The sequence below is a fragment of the Talpa europaea genome (assembly GCF_964194135.1).
Source record: "Talpa europaea genome assembly, chromosome: 2".
NCBI classification, from domain to species: Eukaryota; Metazoa; Chordata; class Mammalia; order Eulipotyphla; family Talpidae; genus Talpa; species Talpa europaea.
In genome coordinates, this window is record NC_140068.1 from 3,917,049 (window position 1) to 3,940,379 (window position 23,331).

Genomic DNA, 23,331 nt, shown 5'->3' on the forward strand with positions numbered 1-23,331 from the left:
AAATACCCTAGTAATGATTCAAAGCAACTACAAAAGCATCAAAGTAAAGTAACTGACTTCCAGAAGAAAACTCAATACTCTTGAGAGGAAAACAACAAAATTAAGTCACTCAGGAACATGACATCCAAAATGTCTGGCATAAATTTCAAAACCACTAGATACACAAAAATCATTAAATGTGATCCTGACCTAGGGTATAAGCAGTCAATACAAATAGAAATTATAGAAATGATGGCATTAGCAGACAAAATATTTAAAAGATTTTATAACTGTGCTCAAAGATTTAAAGGAAAATATGAACATTAAAAAACAAATGTGGGGCCTCCGTGGTGGCGCAGTGGGTTGAGCACAGTGCTGTGAAGCTGACTGCAGCCTCTGCAGCACTGGTTCAATTCCCGGCCGGCCAGGAAGATTCCCACATGGCACAACAGACCTCTCCTGTTGCACCTGCTGCTCCCCTCAGCAGTGCATTTCAGTCTGTCTGCCTGTTCTGCTCCCCACTCTGTCTCTGGTGAATCCTCTCACCCTCCTGCGCCTCTAGCCTGTACCCCATTTTTTATTTATTGTATAAATAAAAAATAAATCTTAAAAAAAAAACAAATGGGTAACCTAAAGAGAAAGGAAAGGCATACAAAAAGAAGCAGGATGAGACAGAACTAAAAAAGACAGAAAAAGATAGAAAGGACCTCAGATTGGAACATATAAGGAAATTAGTCTTTATTCACAAAAAATTAAGTTAATGGCCACAGAGAATTTTAAGGATGTCTATACGAGGTCAATATGTAAAAGCTGACTGTTTTTCTATGCCCTATCAGTGACTAGTTAGGATCAAAAATTGAAAATTAACATTACTGACAGTAGTATCAAAAGCAAATGAATTAGTGATCATTTTAACAAAGTATGTTCAAGAAACTATATACTGCATATTACAAAATGTTGTTGAGGAAAAAATTAAAAGATCTCGGTAAAGATATACTATGTTTATGGGTTAAGAGAATCAGTATCTGATCTTTGAATTCAACCCACACCAAGTAAACTTGCAATATTTGGGAGGATAAAGGATGACAAAAAATATATGCAAGGACTTAAAATCACCAAAATCATCTTTAAAAGAAGAACAAATTGGCAAGACTTGTGCATCTTGAGTTAAAGACTTCTCATCATGTAATCGAGAGCCAGGCAAAAAGGTAGGCAAATGGGAAAAGCAACAGCCAGACACCGACACACATGTGTGAGTCAATTGATTTTCAATATACCTGGCAAAACAGTCCAACAAAGAAAGAAAATTTTTCCCCAAAAGGTTCTGGAACACCTGAATAACCTTATAGGAGATAAAAATCTTGATTCCAACCTCAAATTAATTTGAGAAATCTCTTAGACCCAATAAAGCTAAAATGAAAGCTGACATACACAGCTTCTAGGAAAAACCGTAAGAGAATAATTTCACATTGCGAAGGAGACCTTTTTAGAAAGGATCCACAAACACTATAAAAATGCACAACTAGTACTTTCACAAACAGATAACTGGTTCTCACCAAAAGTCACTGCTAAGAAAAGAGACAAATCAGAGCCTGGAAAAAAATGCTCTCAGACCTTGTATCTGACCAATGGCTTGTGTCCAGGAGTATAATCACTCTGAGCTCTCAGTAGAAAAAGTCAAACAACCTGAAAAAAAAAAAAAAACAGGCAAGTGGCTCCACAGGGCATGCACAGAGGCCAGTGGCCAGCGAGCCCCTGAACGTGCTGGACACATGAGCCGTCAGTATCAGTCAATAGACATGGAAATACCAACTCAGACCCAGGGCAGTGGCTGGATGGACAGACAGACAGCAGCACCTGGGGCACGCACGGGGCAGCCTCAGCTCTCATGTGCTGGTGGGGGCGTCGGGGGACAAGCACTTTGCAGATCAGACGACGACTGCTCGTAAAGGCCAGCATGCATCACCCGTGGGCACGCAACTGTGTTCACAGGAAGTGAAACGAAAACTCAAGTGACGACACGGCCCACAGAGGATGCAGGCAGACTTGCTCCTAACCACCCTGGAAGGAAACAACTTTGATGCCTTTCTAAGAAAATGAAGGAATAATTGGTGGCATATCCATAAACCAACATGGTTCTATTCAGGAATAAAACGAGGCACATGAGGCACAGCTGCTTACAAAAGCATAAACCAAGCTCCAGCCCGCAGCACTCAGGAAAGGAGCCAGGCAGAGTCTACACCGCCGGCGCCTGCACAAAGGGCAAAATCCACTCGTGGTCAAGGAATCAATAGCAGTCGCCTCTGGGGGGCAGCAGAGGTGGATGGGGCAGTGACCCGGGGACCTTTCAGGGTGCAGGAGATTGTCAGTCACACCAGGCGATGGGGCTGTCAGGACGATGCTCATGAGGACGCATCAAACCACCCTACGCGTGTGCGTCTCCCTGTGTCGGTAGAACTCAGGTTATAAAACAGAGCAGCCGCCCGTTCAAATGCGAGGCCTGTGAACTGGTCCAGCCGGACACGGAGCTGCTGACTGGCCTCCCTGGGGGTCAGGGCCTGAGCCCGCGTCCTGCGTCCCTGGTATCTCCAGACAGGGTCTGGATCCCCATAACCACAGCACGTCCGTGCCCTGTGAGTCACGGCAGGGAGACAGTACCTATGCTTAGAGAAAATTCCAAAATCTGTGCTTCAAAGTCCTCGCTGGCCATCCCTGGGGAATGCATTTAACAATGTGGACAAAGACATTACAATGTATGTATCATCTCTGTTTGCATCTGCAGTATATCGTACTCTGGATTTTAAGTTTATAATCTATTTTAACATGTATCCAGTAGCTGAGAAGTTGTGACCCTCTGAGTTGTGGCAATACAGTGACACCGGAACTTAGACGGAAATATTTCAAATATGTGACAGCCCTTTGTATAACAAGATTCAGAGGGTGCCGGGGGCTGCTGTAATTCTCCCTCTCCTGACCGCAATTATTATGGAACTTGCAGTGACCTGAGGATGAACTACTGCAGGAACCCAGACGGCGATAAAAGCCCCTGGTGCTACACGACCGACCCCAGCGTCAGATGGGAGTTCTGTAACCTGAAGAAATGCTCAGAGACAGAACAGAGCGGCTCAAGCTCTCCAACTGTCCAAGTTCCAAGTCCACAGGATCCTTCAGAAGTAGGTAAGTGTCTCTGACCACACACCTGCATCCTTGGGCGTCAGGTTGAAAGGAGCAGGAAGGGCTCAGGGATGCAGAGGCTGTGTTCTGCAGGGCTCTGATGTGTTGGCTGAGGGGCTGCCGTGAGGAAGGAGGCACCTGGGGTGTCAGAGCTGCTGCTGGGGATGAAATCTGGGAGGGTGGTTTCTTTAGGATTTGAGAAGTCCTAGGTTGTGAGGGATGGATAAAATTGAGCCTGAGTGTATTGCAAGACTGATATGGTGGCATTGCCAGCGTTGGAATATTCTGGAAAAGCAAGTCCATGCCTCCTCCCTGGAGGAATAGAAATAACTCCTTTCGTTTGGAATGTACTGAACTAGGGCTGCTAGTCAGATGGCCAGGTGGCACTCTCCCACAAACACGTGGACAGTGGGGTGTAGCTCAGAAGGGCTGGGGGGTCTGAAAATGAGGCCGTGGTCACCATGTATGGTGGGAGGACACAGATTCCCCACTCATTTCTGCTGCCCTGGCCCTGCTGTGTAGCTGCAAGGGCCAGGCACCTGGCACCTGGGGTCAGATTTAGCAGTCCAGTGCTCTGCCGTGCAGGAGGAGGAGACATGGTGGGGGGGAGAGGGGGAATGGCTGCTACTGCTCCCCCTAAAATAGCACGCAAACTCAGGGTCTCATGACTTCTCTGATGAGTTTTGCATAATTCAAAGTGCTCCAGACAGTCATGATTAGAAAAGAGAACTTGATTTGACGTTCAGACCCTTTTCCTTTCCCCCAGGGCCTCGCCTCCCCGCAGTGCTAGTGTTGGGGAGGGGCTCGTACTGGCCCCCAGAGCAGGGAGAGCTCCTCTCTCTGTTTCTATCAACCTGACTGTCTTAGTGTCCCGCCCACAATTCCCAGTCTAACATCCTGCTAAAGCTGTGATTGCTTCCAGGCCAATAAGCTTTTCTGGAACCTGTCAAACGAAGCAGGGCGCCTCTTCCCGGGCACCCCAGTGCTGGGGAGGATGGGCCCAGAGTCGGTCACCAGAGACCTAACACCCTGCACGCTCTCCTCTCATCTGGCCTGGTCCCGGTGATGACCCCCATTTTGTTTCCCCACAGACTGCATGTTTGGGATCGGGAAAGGATACCGGGGCAAGAAGGCCACCACGGTGACGGGCATCCCGTGCCAGCCTTGGGCTTCGCAGGAGCCCCACACCCACCACTCTTTTACCCCAGGGTCAAAGCCTCAGGCCGGTCTGGATGAAAACGTAAGCCCCTTTGCTTTCGATTCCAGCCTTCGCCAGCACCGGCGCTCCCGGGAGGAAGGGCGGCCAGCCCGCCCGCCAGGCCGGGGTGTGGGGCGGGAGGGGCGCGGGGGCCTTCCGGGCCTACGCCTCCGGGGGTCTGCTTGGGAAAAGCAGCTGCCGCTGTCCCCGGGTCTCTCGCTGCCCTTCTGTGACGTTTCCTGCTCTGTTTTTATCAGGTGCTGTTTATCGTGTTTAGTGTTTGTCCTTAGATTTTGGAAATCAAAGATGACCTTTGTGACATTTTAGGAGGCATTTTCTAGGAAAAATTCCTGGGGTCCTGAGGATTCCACGGAGTAGGATTTCCTGGCCTCACGCGCTTCCTGGGATGGTTTTTCTTCAGAGGGAGGATGAGTAGGGAAGAAGGAAGACATTGCCTTGGGGGCTTGACCCCTGGAAGGTGCACAGCCCGTGGGGAGCAGCCGTGGTGCCGAGGGGTAGAGGAGGCTGCAGCGAGCCAGGGGCAGATGAGCCGGTCAGGCCCGCCCTCCTCCTCTGCTGCTGGGGCTCTGAAGAAGTCCCCTGCCCAGGCTGCTGGCCTGGGTGCTCATGGACATCCTTCAAAGTCCCCACCCTCCCCTGGAGTGTGACCTCAGAGTCGGAGCGTCTTTGCAGCAAGGAGACGTGACCCAGGTGCACTGTGCATCGGAGTCTATACAAGCATCCTGAAATTAACTGCACCCCAAATAAAAAGGGGGCTTCCTTTCCCTGTCAGGACAGCAGGGCATGCCCGTGCTCTCTTCTGCCCCCATGTACCTGACTAGCCCGCTCTTCTTTCAGTACTGCCGGAATCCCGATGGGGACCCCAATGGGCCCTGGTGCTACACCATGAACCCAAAGAAACTCTTTGACTACTGTGACATCCCGCATTGTGGTGAGTGCTCTCTTGGGAAGGAGAGGACTTCTCAAGTACTGCAGCTTCACCTCTTGAGGGTGTGCCAGGGAGGGTTGGGAGCTGAGCACCTGGTGGGGGGGAGGGCAGGACTGCTCCCCCTTCAGGAGGGGCATCTGGGAGAGGCAGGTCTTACTGGCGGCCCCATGTGTTAGGGAATCTCCCTGTCCCCAACGCCTTAAATGAAGTAAATACAGAAGAGGGAGCTCAGGGGTGACCCGGAGGCGTCATGTCCTACCTGGACTCTGCACGTCTGATTGGACGCGTGAAGACAGATTCCAAGGCACCACCCCGGGGACCTTCCCTGGCAGCTCTGAGCAGGACACTGCGAGGGTGTCGCGAGCCGTGGGAGACCGCGCAGGAGGTCCAGGGTGCAGCGGGCAGAGTGTTCCTTGGATGCAGGACTTGGCATCAGAGTGACAGCCCGTGCAGTCCAGGTCGCATAGAAAAGCTCCCCCCAATGCCTAAATCTACCAATTCCCCCCCAAATAAGTGTAACAGTGGTTCTATGTTTTTGAAAGGGGAGGGCTCTGCGTTGTCTACCGCCACTCTGGAAACTTAGAAAGAGTATCCCAGAGACGCACTTTAGTTTGGGGGGGAGGTCAAGCTCCAGGTTGGGCTCGGACGCGCCCTCCCTGGGGACAGGGCCGCCCTGATCCTGAGCCGCCTGCTTGTGCCGCAGCGTCCTCCGCGTTCACCTGCGGGAAGCCGAAGGTGGAGCCGAAGAAGTGCCCGGGCCGGGTGGTGGGCGGCTGTGTGGCGCACCCGCACTCCTGGCCCTGGCAGGTCAGCCTCAGAAACAGGTAAGGTGCCCGGCGCCGCGCCTCGCCCCGCACTCGCTGCACCCGCGCAGCTCAGGAGTCGGGACCTGCCACTGATCCTCCTGAGGACAAAGACGCCTATAAAAATTTAAAAAATATTTTTCTGGGGTTTCTATTTTGAAAGTAGCCGGTGCCAGAAGCTTTGCCTTGAGGCGCGCAGGCCTGGTGTCCCCGGGGAGCCGCAGGGGCGCCCTAGAGGCTGACCCAGGAGGCCATTGTCTCTTTGTAAAATAGGAACACTTGGAGAGGAGGCGCTTGCGCTTGCGAGGGTGAAATGACAGTCCCCCCCACCCCCCACAGGTTCTGTGTGTATGAAGGACGCGGGCGGGGCTCCCCTCCCAGACACGGCCCCGCGGGGGCTGACCTCACCGAGCTGGGCCAGTCCTGCAGGCCCGTGGCTGCTCCTTGGAGAGATCCCGCTTTCCAGGGACCACCTAGAACCTGCGCTCCAGACACAGCTCCTCCGACAGAGTGGGGAGCAGGACAGGCAGATCCACTGAAACACTCTGCTGAGGGGAGCAGTGGGGAGACAGGAGAGGTCTGCTGCGCCCTGTGGGTAGCTCCCTGGCTGGGGATCAAACTCAGGCCACAGAGGTGACCAGTGCTGGGACTGAACCCTGAGGCCACAGGGAGGCCCCCTCAGACTCTTTCCCTAACTGCACTGCAGCCCCCTCCCCATCACACGCCTGTGTGTGTGTGTATGTGTGTGTGTGTGTTGTTTGTGTCCTCATCCTCACAATCAGCCTTGAGTCATTTCTGTGAGCCACCGCCTGCCCAGAGGGTCCTGCAAAGTAAACAACTCGGGGAATTTTCTCCGGTAATTCTGCAGATTCCCACGAATCACCGCGGCCCAGGCTCGCCTCCGGCTTCCTAGACAGGTCCTGCGTGTCTTGTCATAGAGAAAAGGAAGTGACTCGGGGGGGTGCCCTTAGCTGGTCCCCCCACTGGAGTCCAGGCCAGTACCTCAGCCACAATGCCAGCTTCTTTATGGAGCCACGGGGCCTTGCGCCCCTGTGGGCAGGCCATGCCTGGCCTTCCCCAGCCATCTGGTGTGGATGGAACCTTCCAGAAAATCCCATTCGTGAAACACAAAGTCTCGGGCTAACCCGGAGCCAGTTGCTGCTCCCAGGGACATCACCGCTCTGGAGACTGAGCAGACTCTTCTCTGCAGAGAACTAATGTCCCGGCACCTTCCTTTCTAGGTTGGGGATGCACTTTTGTGGAGGCACGTTGATAGCCCCTGAGTGGGTGGTGACCGCCGCCCACTGCTTGGAGAGGTACGTCCAGGGTGACCGACAGGAAGCCTGTCCTAAAGGCTCCTCCCTGCTCCCGCTTTCCTCCCTCCTCCCTTCTCTCTCCCCCACTCCCCTCCCTCCCACTCAGAGGCCTCAGTGGAAGGCGTGGGGTGCAGTGTCCGTGGCTCAGAAGGCCCCTGTGATCTGGCCCCGGCTCTGCTCCTGATACCACCGTCTTCCAGGTCCTCAAGAGCTGCCTCATACGAGGTCATCCTGGGTGCGCACCAGGAGAAGAATCTTGAACCGGACGTCCAGAAAATAGCAGTAGCCAAGCTGTTCCCAGGGCCCATGAGAGCAGACATCGCCTTGCTGAAGCTGAGCAGGTACCACCTTCCCCGAGCTCCACCCGGATCAACACTGTTTGTGCCCTGGCTTGAGGGGGGATAAAGGGGGCGGCACCGTCTAGGGTACAGAAGGCACATGGATGAGCTGGGCTCGGCCCCACGCTGCCACCCTCCAGCGGTGGTCGCGGAAAGCCCTGGGTGGGCTTCCCCATGAGGACAAGACTGAGCTGACACATGAGGCACGCAGTTACCCCTAAAACGCTCACTTAATTTTACTAGTCAGCTAGCATGCAGTCGCAGTCAGAGATGATTCCAGCATCTCAGGTGACAGTTCTCGCCACATAACAACACGTTGGGAGACTCAAGTGGGAGGATGTATTTCAAAGCTCCTTACACACTGCAGAGCATGCGTGCATGCACACACACACACGCACACACACACACTTCACCAACGCCAGCTCTCCTTCAGTCTCCCTGTTTCTGTGGAAATGGTGTTTTATGAAGCCGGCACAAAGGTCGCCTGGCTTGTGCCACTTCAAGTTAGAAGCATTTGGAAACCGGTCCCAGCCAGCTAAATAAACCCGTGGCTACTTTGAGGAGGGCACGTTGGGGACTGGGGCAGGCCCAGGGCATCTGGCAGAGCTGAGGGCAGTGGACGCTGAGCTGACCGGGGGACAGGGCTGGCCCAAGCCCATGCCCAGGGCTCCAAGCGCTGCCCTCTGGGCCTGCCAAGCCTGACCGGGGCGACTCTCGGGTGTTTACGACTCTCGAGGGAGGAAAGAGAGGGGCTCCTTGGTTGGGCCTAAAGAGTGAATTCCTTTCCTGCGCTCAGGTGCTTTCGCACCCGGAGAGGGCACACCTTGTCTTCCATCTGTTTCCATCAGAACTTCCTAAAGCAGAATGAGGCTTAGGATCAAAGCTCTAGTGTTGAAGAGGCCTGAAATCTCAGGTCGTGCTCGTGCAGGCTGCTGGGCTCCCACCTCACGCATTCTGTGGGTTTGTGTCACACGCGCAGATGAGGAAACTTAGGCACCCAAAGTCCAGCCACTCGCGCAGGCCTGGCCACCATTACTGCTGTCACCACTCGGGGGCATTTCCTCCAGGCCTCCTGTCCACGCCCAGCCTCCACACTGGCCTGACCACTTGTTTTTCTGATGCCCGACGCGCCCGGGCAGGTGTGGGCAGCGAGTCTTTGCCATCCCTACAGCCTCCAGTTTCTTGTCCACATGGATGCCTGCATGACACACTGGGTCGTGGGGTGCGCTAGGCCGACAAGAGGTGGAACAGGGCCTTCCACCAGCACAGGGTCAGCGGGATGGAAGTCCCGGCCTTCAGGGCTCCGGGCTCCTGCGGGCGGCGTCTCGTCCAGGAGGACCAGGCCCTTGACCCTAACTCTGCTCTGCTCCAGCCCCGCCATCATCACTGAGAAGGTGATCCCCGCCTGCCTGCCGAGCCAGAACTACGTGGTGGCTGACCGGACCTTGTGCTTCATCACCGGCTGGGGAGAAACCCAAGGTGAGAGGGATTTTGTGACTCACAGAAGTAACTGGTCGTTGACCTGCCATCTCATGGGAAAAGAGAGAGTTTTGGAGAAAGTTGGACAAAATCCGTAAATGAGGCCCGCCCACCTGCCGGGGGTGCCTGCCCGTGAGTCCACAGTGGCTGCAGGGGGAGCCTGGTGAGGGAGGGGACAGTCTGGTCTCTTAGCCCATAATTCCAACGTTAATGTGTCCGCTGGCACGCAGGGTTTTGACACAAGACTGCAAATTAAGAGTGCTACGTTGCTTTCCACGGGCAGTGAGCCAGACTGAATTCCCATGGTGTAAAACAACAACAGAAATTACAGTTAAATTAGTCTCCCCAAATACCTGCTCCTCTGGCGTGTGTGGGGGCGGCCGTGCAGGCTGGGACAGACAGGACAGGAAAGGACAGGAGAGAGAGGCCCTGCGCTGTCCAGTTTTGCTGTGGCCCTTGGAGGAGGGAGAAAGAGGGACGGTTTATACGGGGTCCCGTATCCCCCTTTTGGGGATCCCATCTTCACTCTGTGCTGTGCCCTGATAATAACTGCATGTGCCCCACTGGGGTGGAAGCAACGGGTGAGGATGTCTTGGGTCTGCACCTCGCCCCCTCAGAGGGCTGGGGAGGGCACAGCAGCCAGGCCCTGGGCAGCGGCTCTGGCTCTGCCACTCTGGGGCAAACTGGCCACGTCACCCCCAACCCCCTCTGTACCAGGGCTGTGTGTGTTTCCAAACTGTGTTTTCTGTGATAGCTTTTTTGCACACTTTTTCATTAGAAGAAAGATTTTGTGGCTTAAAAAAAGCTAAAAGCTAGTGGTCTAGATAATTCCAAACCTGTCTTCCTTCTTTCTCTGCTTTTGCTCTTTTAAAACCTTGCCTCTGCATTTCCTGCACCCCCTTTCCATGCTCTGGAGTCTGACCATGGAGGCGAGGGAAGGGGAAACTCAACAAACAAGGCCTCTCTGAGGGGGTGCCAGGCTGCCCCCGCTGTTTGCATTTAACAGCTGTGTGTTTAACCACCACACACCCCTGTACACGCAACATCTTGGTTTCCATTGAGCAAATGAGGGGCCTGAGAAGGCTCACCCCACAGATCCCAGCCGGGTGTGGTGAGACACACCCGACTCCCTCTTACCAGCTGCAGGTCCTCGGAAAAGCACAACCTCTTCGAGCCGTTTCCTCTGCGGGACGTGGGTACGGGGCTGTGGTGGGGGATCCCCAAGCAAGGCTGAGTCCTGGCGGCGCCAGCGAGTGCGGTCCACTCCCGCACGGCTCCTCGCAAGTGGGAGAAAAATCCAACACAAATCGAATGACGCCACAAAGGGGTATTCTTAGGGAGCTGGGAACCGGCTGCCTGTCTTGGCGTCCCTGGAGCCAGGTCCCCGCCTGCACCCTGTGGGTGCTGTCAGCCACCCCAAGAGCACATGGTTTGTGAGCAGGTGCCAGGGGCTGCAGCTCTGCCAGGAGAAGGAGGGAGACCGGCTTCCCCTCGCAGCACTCACGGTCTGTCAGGCCCGGACCGGTCAGGGGCCGCCCTGGCGCCCATCTACATTACCTGCATTACCTGCACCTGAGAAGCCCCTCGCGCCACGCCCAGGACAGGCGAAGGGCGGCTCCCGCCACAGGATTGGGGATGCAGGAGGGAAGGTTTCCCGGCAGCCAGAAAACCAACAGGCGCCCTCGGTCACAGCTGAGTCAAATCAGTTCTAAGCACAGTGCTGTGGACGCTGGCATCGTCGTAGCCCCGCACCGGCCCTGCGTCAGGCGTCTCTGGGCCTCCTCTCCCTGCTTGTGTGCCCTGGGAGGTCACTGTGAGGACTGGGCTGCGCGTGGGACCCTCAGTGCTTCGGAGAGGGTGCTTTAGAGCAAACACCCCTTCTACGTCTGTTGTACCATCACCACCACCACCATCACCATCACCCCCAAACCATCATCACCATCAAGCAGCACCACCATTACAGTCACCCCCAGAGCTCCCCATCATCATCACCACCATCCCCATCCCCATCACCATCCCCAGCTCTCATCGTGAGGGCCGCTGTCCCCACCCGCGTCGTCACGGTAATCACCAGCGCGTCACCCCCACCCTCCCCGTCATCATCACCAATTAACAAAACATAGACCTTATGTCGTCGACGCTGATGGAACCCAGGTCTGCCTGGCAGCCAAGTCCTCTTGCTGTTTCCCCTGTCCCAACCGCACCCCCCACCCCCATACAGTCTAACCATCGTCCTGCACTGACTCCCTGACCCCATCACCTGTCTACTGAAGAAATGGCTATCAGCTGATTGATTGGACCAGGAGTCACAAAACACAAGTCAGGCCTGTTTTACCAATTTCCTAATCGTCAGCAGTGATAGCTGGTGAATCCGTATTTTTTTTAATTGAGGTAACACTGGTTTACAGCACTATATAAGATTCAGGGCAACAGGTTCTCATACCACTTCAGATGCATGCTGCCGCATCACACCCACCACCAAAGCACCCATAATCCTGCACCACAGACCACTGGCCCCTCCCTGCTTTGCTCCCTACCCCCACTATCCCCCTCTAGTAGCCTCCGTTCTGCAGCCAAAGTTCTACTCTTTGTTTTGACTTAGTTTTTTTCTGTTTCTTTGTTTTTTTGTTTTTTTTTTTTTGTATTCCACACGGGTGAAATTATCTAGTATTTGTCTTTCTCCTTCTTAGCACAGCCCCCTCCAGTTCCTTCCATGTTGTCACACATGGCAAGAGTTCATCTCTTTTTCTAGCTGAGTAGTATTCCATTGTGAGTATATACCTCATCGCCTTGATCTGCCTGTCTGTAAATTGGGCACTTGGGTTGTTTCTATAGTTTTGCTATTGTAAATAGTGCTGCAGTGAACCTAGGTGTGCATGTGGGCTTTTGAACTAGTGTTTTTGCAATCTTTGGATAAATACCAAAGGATGGAATTGCTGTGTCATCTAGTAGGTGTGTTTTCAATATTTTGAGGAACCTCCATATTGTTTTCCATTGCAGCTGGACCAGTTTGCATTCCCACCTCCAGTGTATGAGGCTCCTTTTTCTCCACATCCTCGCCAACACTTGTTGTTTCTGTGTTTTTTGTTTGTTTGTTTGTTTTTTGATATGGCCTTTCTCACAGGCCTGGTATCTCATTGTGGTTTTGATTTTCCCTGATGAAAAGTGATGTTAAACATTTTTTCACATTCCTATTGAGCATCAATGTGTTTTCTTTGGAGAAGTGTCTATTAGCTCTTCTCTTTGGGGAAGTGTCTATTTAACTCTTCTTCCCACTTCTTTATTGGGTTCCTGGTTTTCTTACTGTTCAGTTATGTGATTTCTTTTAGATCTTGGCTATCAGCCTCCTTGTCAGATACATAATTTAAAAATATATTCTCCCATTCAATAGGGTGTCTTTTTGTTTTAGTGGTGACAGTTTCCTTTGCTGTGCAGCTTTTTAGTTTGATGTAATCCCGTTTGTATATTTGCATTTCTTTATTTATTTTTATTTATTTATTTTTCAATTTTCTAGAGGCATGTCTTATTTATTTATTTATTTATTTATTGTTTGTTTGTTTGTTTGTTTGGTTTATACATGCACTGGGTACAGTCAGAAGCGCGGGCGGGTGAGAGAATTCACCGGAGCCAGAGCGGGGAGCAGAGCAGGCAGAAGGACCGAAGGACACTGCTGAGGGGAGCAGCGGGCGGCAGGAGAGGTCTGCGCGCCATGTGGGACCCTCCTCCGGTGGCCGGGGAGCAGCCGGGGATCGAACCGGCGCCGCAGAGGTCGCGGGCAGCTTCGCAACCCAGCGCTCAACCGCTGCGCCACCGGGGAGGCCCTGTATATTTGCATTTCTTAGCATTAGAGTCGAGTCCCCAGAGACATCACTGAAGCCAGCGTCATGGAGAGTTTCGCCGATGTTTTCTTCTATGTTTTATGGTTTCTAGTCTTACCCCCCATCTTTAATCTATTTTGGGTTAATTTTTGTGTGTTGTGGTTTGGGTTCAACTTTCTGCCTGTGGCTGTTCAGTTTTCCCAAACCAATTTGTTGAAGAGACTCTCCCCTCTGCTATGTATGTATACTCTGGCCTCCTTTCATAGATTACCTGTCCATAGAAGTGTGGATTTATTTCTGGGCTCTGAATTCAATTCCACTGGTCTCAGTGTATATTTTTATTCTAATACTTTACTGTTTTTATTACCATAACTTTGTAGTATAGTCTGAAGTCTGGGAGTATAAGCCTTTCCTCATCTTTTTGGTGAAGATTGCTTTGGCTGTTCAGGGAAATTTCAGTAATACTTGCTCTATTTCTTTGAAGAATGCCATTGAAACTTTGATAGGTATTCATTGAGGCTAGATATCGCTTTGGGTAAGATGGCCGTTTTGACGCTGTTAGTTCTTCTAAACCATGAGCAACGAATAGCTTCCATTTCTTCTTCCATTTCTTTAACAATGCCCTACAATTTTCACTGAATATGTGTTTCATCTCCTTTTTTTTTATTCCTAGGTATTTAACACTTTTTCATACTACTGTTTTCTTCATTTCTTTCTCTTCGAGTTTGTTATTAGCATATAGGACCACAACAGAATGTTGTTTGTTGTAACCTGCCATCTTACTGAACTGATTTATTGTTTCTAATTTTTTTTATTTTAGGGGCGTCTTTAGGGTTTTCTATGCATATTGTCCTGTCATCTGCAAATAGTGAACCGCTTCACTTCTTTCCCAGTTTCTACCATTCTTTTGCCCAGTTGCTGGAGCTAGGACTTTCAATGCCATGTGGACTAGTAGTGGGGAAAGTGGACATCCTTTCAGTTTCTCATCATTGAATATGACATTAGCTGTGCATGGCCTACATGGCCTTTATGATGTTGAGGTATGTTCCTTCTATCTCTTTTACTAAGAATTTTTGTCATAAACAAGTGCTGAATCTTGTCAAATGCCTTCTCTGCATCTATTGATATGACTATATGATTTTTGTCTTTCCTTTTGTTGTGAATTACTTGGTCAGTCAGTGTCCCGGTCTCACTGTGACATCTGTAGTCTCCGCTTCTCCACAAAGTCTTTCCCAACTTTGATATTCCAAATGCAAAGTAAGTGTGAGGCCTTGAACTCATTTGGATGATCCCCTCATCAACAATCACCAACCCCGTGGGACTCCTGCTTCCTCTTCCTGACCCCATGGACTCCCCATCAGGGCTCCTATGTCCTGGTCATCTGCTGTCTCCCTGCTCTCAAAAATGCCATCTCTACTGTGACCACAGGATGGCAGCACATCCCCACTGACCACGTCAATGTCCGTCAGGGTGGACTGCACACTGCGTTAGGGAGTCTGTCTCGACCAAACAGCAGATAAAAGATCAGGACACTCGAATAAATCGATTTTCAGCAAAATATTTTGAGAAGGCTGCTCCCCCACATGCCCACTCGAGTCAAATAGTGCCCCCCGCCTGCTTCCTCCTTGGCCTCTGCCCCGCCGGGGCTGGGACTAGCCTCTCCTGCCAAGCGGGTGGTCCTCTCAGATACAGTTTGTGTTAACTCGAGGTGGAGTGTGCATTTCCCAAACTCAAGAAATTATGCTAGTTTAGTCAGTGTCTTTGAAGAAAAGATAATACTCCCTGTCTTGGCTCTTCCAACTAGCAAAGTAAAGGCGTTTGCTAAATTCTGGTGAAAATTGAGCTTGCAAAATTGGAAAACTAGATTGTTTGTGAAAATGCTGGTGTGTCCATCTGGAAAACCAACATTTCTTCTGGAATGTTGCAAATATCCTACTCAATTTGGCAAAGTGAAAAAACAAACCAAAAACAATTATTCACAAAAGAAGAAATGCAAGTAAAACAAGCTTACAGCAGAATGTTATTCTCCAGAATTATAAAAGAATGAACTTCAAAAATGAATAGAACAATTTCCACCTATAGTATCAGCAGATATTTGAAAAATATTAAGTACCCATAAGGGTGTGATGAAGTGATTGTTTTCTCTGGTGACATTTTACACTGCCATACCTTTGGGAAAATAATTTGGTGGTGCTGGTGGGAACCATACATGTGTTTATATAATTTCTGGGGACTTAAGAAATTTCTGGGGGCTTAAGAAAATATTAAGGAATATGAATAAACTGTGTGAGCACAGCTGTGGAACATGGGAAACAACTGCAGGAGCCTGTGAAGATGATGGTAAAGAATTTGGGCAATGATGCCATGGTCCTAGGTTCAAATCCCAGCTCTACCACCAACTTTCTGGGTGACCTTGGACAAACTGCACACCCTCTCTAGGTCTCAATTTCCTTAACTGAAACAGGAGTGAGAAAGTGTCTATTTCCAGGGCTCAAGTTAAGGACTGAGATATGGCACATGACGAGTGTGTGCCTGGAAAGGTTAGTAACAGATATTCCTCTCCTTTTTCTTACATTATTTGTTGTGGTAAAATGCATCTAACATAAAATGCACTCTTTGAAGAGTACAGTTCAGTGGCGTTCAGTAAGCTCGTCATCTCGGTGAACCATCACCACTATGTCCAGGATGCCCTCACCCGGAAAGGAAACCCCAGCCCCATAAGGCAGGCACGCCACATTAAAATGTTAGTTACAAAGATGGCGGGATAATAAAAAAAAAAGTTCTTATTATATAATGTGTGTGAGAAAATCAAGAGATATGATCTTGCAGTGTATTAAAAGAAAAATAGAAAAAGACTAAGAGAAAATATATAAAAGCAGTAGTCACTGTGTTTCTCAAACTCTATATCCTAAAATGTAAAGACAACAAAATAACAGCAACAGAAATCCTACCAACATTGTAAAAAAAAAAAAAAGCCCAGATGATAAAATCCAGGTCCTGGGAACACAACATCTGATGAAATGTTTATATATTTAAGGGTCAAAAAGAGAGAAGAGTGTTCCAGCAGTGTGGACACTGTCCCCTTGTCTTGTCTCATCCAACCTCGAGGACAGGGGAGGTCGACCACTGCTTCTCCGCTGTTCTAGAACTTTCCTTGTGAGCAAGTTTTGGATCCAGTAAACTTTACTCTTTTCTTTCATCTTTTTAAACACAGGCACCTTCGGTGCTGGCTTGCTCAAGGAAGCCCAGATCCCCGTGATTGAGAATAAAGTGTGCAACCGCTACGAGTTTCTGAACGGAAGAGTCAGGTCCTCTGAGCTTTGTGCTGGGGACTTGGTCGGAGGCACTGACAGCTGCCAGGTGAGCAAAGACTCTAGAGAGCAAAGTTGATCTTGTGCTGACCTGCCTAGGGCTTCTGGCTATTTCGGCCCCAAAGTGGCAAATTCATGAAGGATTTGTCAACCGAGGTCACAAACTAGGCCTGATGGATCCCCAAACCCCATAGGCCTGACCCCCAATCCTGATGCAGGTCATCTCAGGTGATTTCTGGGCCTGGGGTCACAGGTTGGGTGTAAGTAGGTAGCTCGGATCCATCACTGTCAAGAAACACGTGCTGCCTGGGAGTGTGCTGGGTTGGTGGGGGGGGCGCTGAGTAGGGAGGGGCTGTAAGACAAGACCAGCTGCACCTGCCCCACAATAGTTCTTGGGACTACTCTGTCTAGGAGAATCCCCACAGTGGGAAGGGATGAGTAGACTAGTCACGAGGGATTTTCTTCGTCAGGAAATACTAAGTGGTGTGGTTTTGTTGAAAATATTTTGCTTGGTACTGAAGCACAACAGATGTTCAGATGATATGTTGAGAAGGTCCTTTCTGATTGTAAAGGAATGTTTAAGTGCTGGGAAAACTCACACCCCATAATAAAACCACGATGGCTGACTCCCTCCCTCTGAACAGGGCGACAGTGGAGGACCTCTGGTTTGCTTCGAGAAGGACAAATACATTTTGCAAGGAGTCACTTCTTGGGGTCTTGGCTGTGCGCGCCCCAATAAACCTGGTGTCTATGTGCGTGTATCAAGGTTTGTTAACTGGATTGAAGACACAATGAGTCGTAACTAACAGTTGGGAGACAGCGGAGCATCCACCAATCTGGAAACTGAAATATGGGGAGGGAATTTAGTATGCTCAGAGTAATTGACATTAATCAAATGAAGAAACTTCTTGTTACCATCTGCCAAATCGCAACATTTTTTAATATTGTTGTGGATAAATTTTTCCAGTCCCGTGGGTGCACAGGCTGTTACAGGCAACACAGTTTGGACATATGTTGAAAATAAACCATGTACTTTAAGTTTTTGATCTTCCTTGTTTCCATTTCTTTGTTCATCCTACTAATTTTCAACAGAGTAGCTAACAGATTTTGCTCTTTTCCCTCACGTATAGTCACATAAAGACTGCGGAGCCTGTGGGACCATGGCGATGTGAGCCCAGAACTCCTAAGTTTGTTGTGTGTCTCTCTTGTGGGTGAAAGGTGGCTGGACACACATCTTCCATGTGTTTATTTTTGGCAATGAGATAAATGTTTTCAGAGCACAACAGGTATGTGGCGGGCGGGGGTCATGAGAACAAATTCTATTCTTGGGAATGAAATCTGTTCCTGACAGCTCGACCGTGGCCAGCACAGCCGACACCGGCAGTCGCGCACCGTGAATTGGGCAGTGGGTGTGTAATCCAAGACCAGCTAGAGTCTGAATGTTATTCTGGGTCACATCTGAGTCTAGAGATGGTGCCAAGTGCTTACGAAGGAACAAGGAACATAAGTGACTCCTTAATTCCCACTGCTGACTGACCACCGGGGTGGACAGCGCTAAGGTCACCCAGGCATAGTGTATTTACAGGGACATGTGTTTGGGAGGAAGAGCAAGGATGGACATTGATTTTCCTTGGCAATTTAAAATTTTTATTCTTACCAGAACCAAAATACAATTCAAAGGTGATAGTATCAAAGAGCAAAAGAGAAGGAAGCAGAGGCCAAGTGTGTGTGGATGAGGGTGGATGCCCAGCGCACCCCGCACGAGCTGTGCTCCTTTCAGCACCAAACAAGATGCTCCTCATCAACTCTGGTGGGGTTTTTAAGGATTAAGAAGCTTATTTTACAATCAACACACACGACACACGTGTTGTCACCTGTTCACACAGGAACTCTCCTCCTCGGCCAGCTTTCCCTTCCGCGCCCATTTTGCCCATGAGCACAAAAGAACCCATTAAAAAGCTCTGCAGAAGCCACGTGCTGAATCTGAAAATATAACAAATGTGATAGGAAGCAGACCTCGGGCAAGGCAGCATATTGTAAAGGCACACCTCGGAAGCCTCGGGCACTAAAAAGATCCAATCCCTTGGGGGTGCTTAAAAAGTCACTTAGAAAGCTTCTGCTCATTCTTGAAGCATGGATCCAATGGGCCTTTTCTTTCCATTACCACGGCAGCTTCTTCCTAAGACAAAAGCGTCCAGCTAGAATGAGAACTGTCTGTGGTTTCCCCGCTTGACCACAGATGCCGTCACCCTCACAGACCTGACCTCACAAATACAAGACACATATCCCTTTGTGATTAAAATCACGAGGCTCATGCCATCATAATCCACAATTTTGTTCAGTAAAGAGCTAAGGACGGTGCTCACTGTCCCCTAAAGGGGGCCCAAACCATCCTGAATCTCAGGACTGAAAGTGACTTTAAAGAACAGAGCCAACCCCCCGAATTGCACTGCAGATTTGTTCTTAGCTATGGAAATAGCCGGAAGGCAGCGACCCCAGGTGCCGCAGGGCCACAGAGCTCAGGGCCAGGAGAGAAAGTGGTGGCTCAGTGCCTCGTGCCCTGAGGGCCTTAGATCCTGTCTCTCCACAAACAGGCCCCCCAGGTCGCCCTCCTGCAGGTATCTCAGGCGCTCAGCTCAGAGTTATGTCTTGGGGATCGCTGACGGCCCCGCTGTTGTGCAGTCTCCCCAGATCCAGGTCCTGCAGTCTTGATGCAGCTGTGATGGGAACTGGACGGGGCTTCACTTGTACCCGGGACCAAATGGGCCAGGCTCCAGGCTCCAGCCTCAGGTGGAGCTGCGAGCACAGCAGCTTGTCTCTCGCCGTCCGCACCTGACGTGGGCTCGGAATGGAGATGCGTCTTGACCCGGCCAACATTGTATAAAAATATCCAGATAGGTTGAGTGTCTTTGTACAGTATTAAGAACACGTAGAGCTGCACAGCTCCCCGCAGCGTAAGTGGACACACAAGTCTCCGCAAGGCATGTCGGGTCCTTGGGGGATCAGTCGGACAAGTTTCCTCCTTCGTTTTTCTCAGGGGACCTCAGAGGCGGGAGCTAGAAACTTGGGTTTCCTTTTTCCTGCCACACATACAGGCCTGCGGACTAACTGGGCCAAGGAGAAAGGAGAGAGTGCGTAGGAAGGATGAGAGGCTGGTTAGAGCCGTGTTTCACTCAACACCCTAGTTGGTTTTGATCAAACACACTCGCAAAAACCCAACTCACAGGAGACGTAAGTGTCTCCCGGCTGTCAGCACTGACTGGCTAGTTAGCGCCACGACACATACACTCTTTACGAACTTCCGAGCCACATGGTTTGGAAGGAGCCGCCGGCGTGAATGAAACCGCAGAAAGGACACAGCACTGCCGTGCAGGTGTACAAGGGAAAAGCTACCAGGATTCATGGTCTGGAGCTGAGTGGGTTTTTCCCAGAGCGCATAACCACGGACACCTCCGGGCGCTTAGCGCCGACAGCCGTAAATCGCTCTCTCACTAGATGTTTCTCCAAGGGGAGAGATTGGGCATAATCAACTCCTTCACCCAACTTTTTATTATGAAAGTCACAAGCATACAAAAATTAGAATTTGTGTCACTGGAATTTGGGTCTATTCTTCGTGTGTGTGTAGCTGGGGGATGACTCTCCCTGCCCCTCCCCACCCGCATCTCTCTCTCCCCGTGTCTCCCTCTGAGGTCACGGTGACGGGGAGCAGAGCGCTGACCTCCGACCCCTCGTCCTCCTCTCTATTGTTTTCTGATGGGCTTGACAATCTGACCCCAACAGCTTTGGGGATCAAGAAAGAGTGTGTTGCTCGGTGGAAGGGCAGCATGAGGCTGGCTGGGGGAGCCCCTCGGGCCGGATGCTGGGATGCGTGAGCTCCCACGCGCGGGCAGCCCGCGTGCAGGAGAGCAACCTGCCTGGCGCCGCCACCCGCGACTGGGGCGAAAGCGCGCGGACGGGCGCGGTCCCAGCCATGGCCACCCAAGGGTGATGTTTTCTCAGCACATCCCGTCCCCCGCGAGCGGAAATGCGGCTTTCGTTTCAGATGTGCTGAGCTGCATACAATACCTGCCGAGTTTTTCCACATCGTCCACTGTCTCTGGCAAGACGATACCCTTGGTTTCAGGCAGGAGCATCACGAGGCCACCGCAGACAGAGGCCAGGATACCTGTGAAACAGGGGGGAGGCGTCACCCCAACAGGAGCGCACAGCTGGGCCCCTCAGCCCTCCCGCTTACTCCGGAAGCAGATGTGCTCATGAAGCTTCACGGGCCCCGCACCAGCAGCCGGGGTTCACACAGACCTGGGGTCGCACGGCCCCGCCGCAGCAGCTCAGGTCACCCCAGCCGGCCCTCATTGATCTCGCCACGTTTCCGATGTTCTCTGTCTTCCTAAACCTGTGCCCGTCGGCCTGCACTCTTGATATATGTCCCCTCGCTCATCCACTTACTAATTACTGCCTGCGAGCCTGCTAAGTGCAAAGCTCTCGGAGAAGGTCTCACCTCCTGCTTCACCAGAAGACAAGCCGGCAGAGAGGGGTCGCGGCAGCTTCCCTTGGCCACACTAGAATTTCCCCCACGCTCCCCTGCCCTTCCTGGTGGAGGCTCTGTGAGCTCTTCCCTGCCCAGTCCAAGGACGATGCCTTGGAGTCTTCTCTTCGGGGCACCTCCCTGGAGAGGAGCCCCCTCTGCAGTACCTCCCCCCGCCAGCGGAGGTGCTGCGCCATATGCAAATCTCTCTTCTTTGTAGAACCTTCCATCAGGCCCACATTGTCCTGAGTTACCAGCCCCTCTCTCTGTTCTTGAGAGCTGACTCTTGAAACCCCATCTTCCTACACGCCTTCCTAGGCTGCCGCCACACTGGTATGTGTTTGACGCTGCCCCCTGAAAGTGCATCCTGAACTGGAGCACCTGCCAGCACCTGCTGCTCCCACCACCGGCACCTCAGCCTCCAGAAGGCGTCGCTGAGCAGGAGAGAAAAGCAGCCGCACCTGGGGAGAGCGTGTCCACCACAAAGGCACGAACCACTTCAAGATCCCAGAGGGCAGTGACGCCAGGAGCTGACAGCTGCTACGTGGCGAGTCTGCCTCGACTAGTTTATGGACTTTGATTGTTGACACCAAACCAGAGCCTGGCCTCGCTGACAGTTTCCCAGTGAAGGGCCTGGGCGTCCCGCCTCACTCAGCCTGTCTTGCCAGTTTTACTTCTAATATATTTCTTGAATCGCTCTCCAACTCGCCAGCCCCGTCTGCGCTGTGAGTCTACCATTAACGACCTCTCACCTGATTACGACGTTCGTTTCACTGTCTTGCCACGAACATCGCCCCCTCCAATTCAGCTGCACCTCTGGCATCGCTCATACTTCTAAATGCAAATCTCATACCATCAGCCCCACCGTAACACTCTCCAGCAGCGCCCACTGCTGTCAGGAGAAGGGCGACCCTTCACAGTCCGCCGGGACCCTTCCTGGTGTGCCGGCCTCTGCCCCCAGCTGCCGCTGCCTGGCGCACACGCCCCACCCTTCAACTTCCCCCTGCCAGAGGCCACCTCCTTCCTCTGGCTCCAGGCCTTCTCCCCGCCCACACCCTCACCTGGAGAATTTCCCCTCATCTTCAGATCTCAGCCTAGATGCTGGTCCCTCCTTCCTGACGTTCCCCTCACTCAGTGGCGTGATCCTCCCAAGCGGTGCTCCCTGGCCCTTTTCCTCCAGGCTTTATCACACTCCTGTTGTACCTGCTGGAAGCCTGGCTTTCTCCCCAGCCAGACTGTGGCACCAGAACCCAGCTTACCCGCCCTCCTTGCAGGCTGCCATCGGAACGCCTGGGCTGCTGGACCACGCGCTTGGCTGAACGAGGGAACTCTGCTTGCTTTGCCGCGCTAGCTAGAGAACCAACGCTGAGCTTCATGTTCAGATTCCACAAAATAATTCGAACTGAGCTCTTATTGAATCCCCGGGTGTTAAATCAGCGGAAGCTGACTTTACTGTCCCGAGGACTATTAAAGGGATTTTGTATCACTCAGGATATAAGATCGACTCAGTATTTTCATTGAATTGAACAATGCATGAAAAACATTCTCTGGCAGGAGTAAGAAGTGCAGGTGGGGAAGGGAGGCGAGGAAGAAGCTGATCTGCTTCCTTTGTTGCTGAGGAGGGGAGGGGGTTGTGAGGTCCAGGTAGAAAGAATGTACCAAAAGCTGACATCTGTGAAGTTGTTTGTAAAAGGGGGCTGGGATCCATGAGAGAGAAATTGCATTACTTGTCTCTTTTGAAATAGTTCAAAGGCCTTTGGAGCGGGCCAGAAGTTATTGTTTTATGCAGCCATCAAGCAAACAATTGTTGATGACTCTGGACTTGGAGTGAGAGGACAGGCTCAGTCAGGTCCTTTTCATCCTCTCGACAATCGGTAACTGATTATAAATAACCGAGAACAGACTGCTAACATTAATCAAGTTTTTTCTTTAACCACTTAACTTCATCTTCCTCTTTCGCTGCCTTAGGATGTCCTAATTTTATCTCTCCTTGGAGCATTTTCATTGAATTGCATGATGCATGGAAAACATTCCCTACCAGAAGCAGGGAATGTTTTAAGTTTCCTACTTGAACCGGTACCCTGAATTGCAATTCTTTCACCCCAGATTAAACACACTTTGTCTTTGTAGTGACCGCCTGAATTTTTAGGTTGCCAGTTGAGACAGCCCTGGCCTGGATGTCCTTAGGGTTCCTCCTTTGTGAAGGTTCCTGCCTTCGTTGGAAGCAGGGAGCGGGGAACAAACTTGGGAATGACCAAGAGGCGACCAGCAGTGCACGGGGATTGCGTGTCTCTGCTTTCAGTGGCGTGTGCTGGGCAGCAAAGCGAACTGAGATATGCTGTGGACAGAGAGCACTGAGGCTACATTAGTTTTCCGGCTTATTGGGAAACAAACTGAATGTGCGATTCTGTCCCCTGAAAACCACTGATTCTGATGCCCAG

The 23,331-nt window shown here is 51.3% G+C and overlaps 2 protein-coding genes across 3 annotated transcripts in view; one reads left to right on the plus strand and one right to left on the minus strand.

The window, feature by feature from the left end:
• PLG (plasminogen) overlaps positions 1-17,171 on the plus strand; it is a gene marked incomplete at both ends in the record, with an annotated part of 37,117 nt that extends 19,946 nt beyond the window's left edge. Inside the window, 9 exons of the mRNA XM_084227878.1 lie at positions 2,978-3,156; positions 4,245-4,393; positions 5,210-5,303; positions 6,004-6,124; positions 7,345-7,419; positions 7,620-7,760; positions 9,130-9,236; positions 16,269-16,414; positions 17,010-17,171. Of these exons, the coding sequence (XP_084084004.1) occupies positions 2,978-3,156; positions 4,245-4,393; positions 5,210-5,303; positions 6,004-6,124; positions 7,345-7,419; positions 7,620-7,760; positions 9,130-9,236; positions 16,269-16,414; positions 17,010-17,171 (1,174 nt within the window). The remainder of the gene's footprint in view (positions 1-2,977; positions 3,157-4,244; positions 4,394-5,209; positions 5,304-6,003; positions 6,125-7,344; positions 7,420-7,619; positions 7,761-9,129; positions 9,237-16,268; positions 16,415-17,009) is intronic.
• A 2,237-nt stretch (positions 17,172-19,408) lies between these two features.
• The window catches only part of SLC22A3 (solute carrier family 22 member 3), a gene marked incomplete at both ends in the record, with an annotated part of 57,585 nt that continues 53,662 nt past the window's right edge, over positions 19,409-23,331 (minus strand). Inside the window, 2 exons of one of the 2 annotated variants that reach the window (XM_084228824.1) lie at positions 19,409-19,445; positions 20,431-20,530. In XM_084228824.1, the coding sequence (XP_084084950.1) occupies positions 19,409-19,445; positions 20,431-20,530 (137 nt within the window). Of the gene's footprint in view, positions 19,470-20,430; positions 20,531-23,331 lie in introns of both variants that reach the window. The other variant, XM_084228823.1, reaches the window with a different exon arrangement.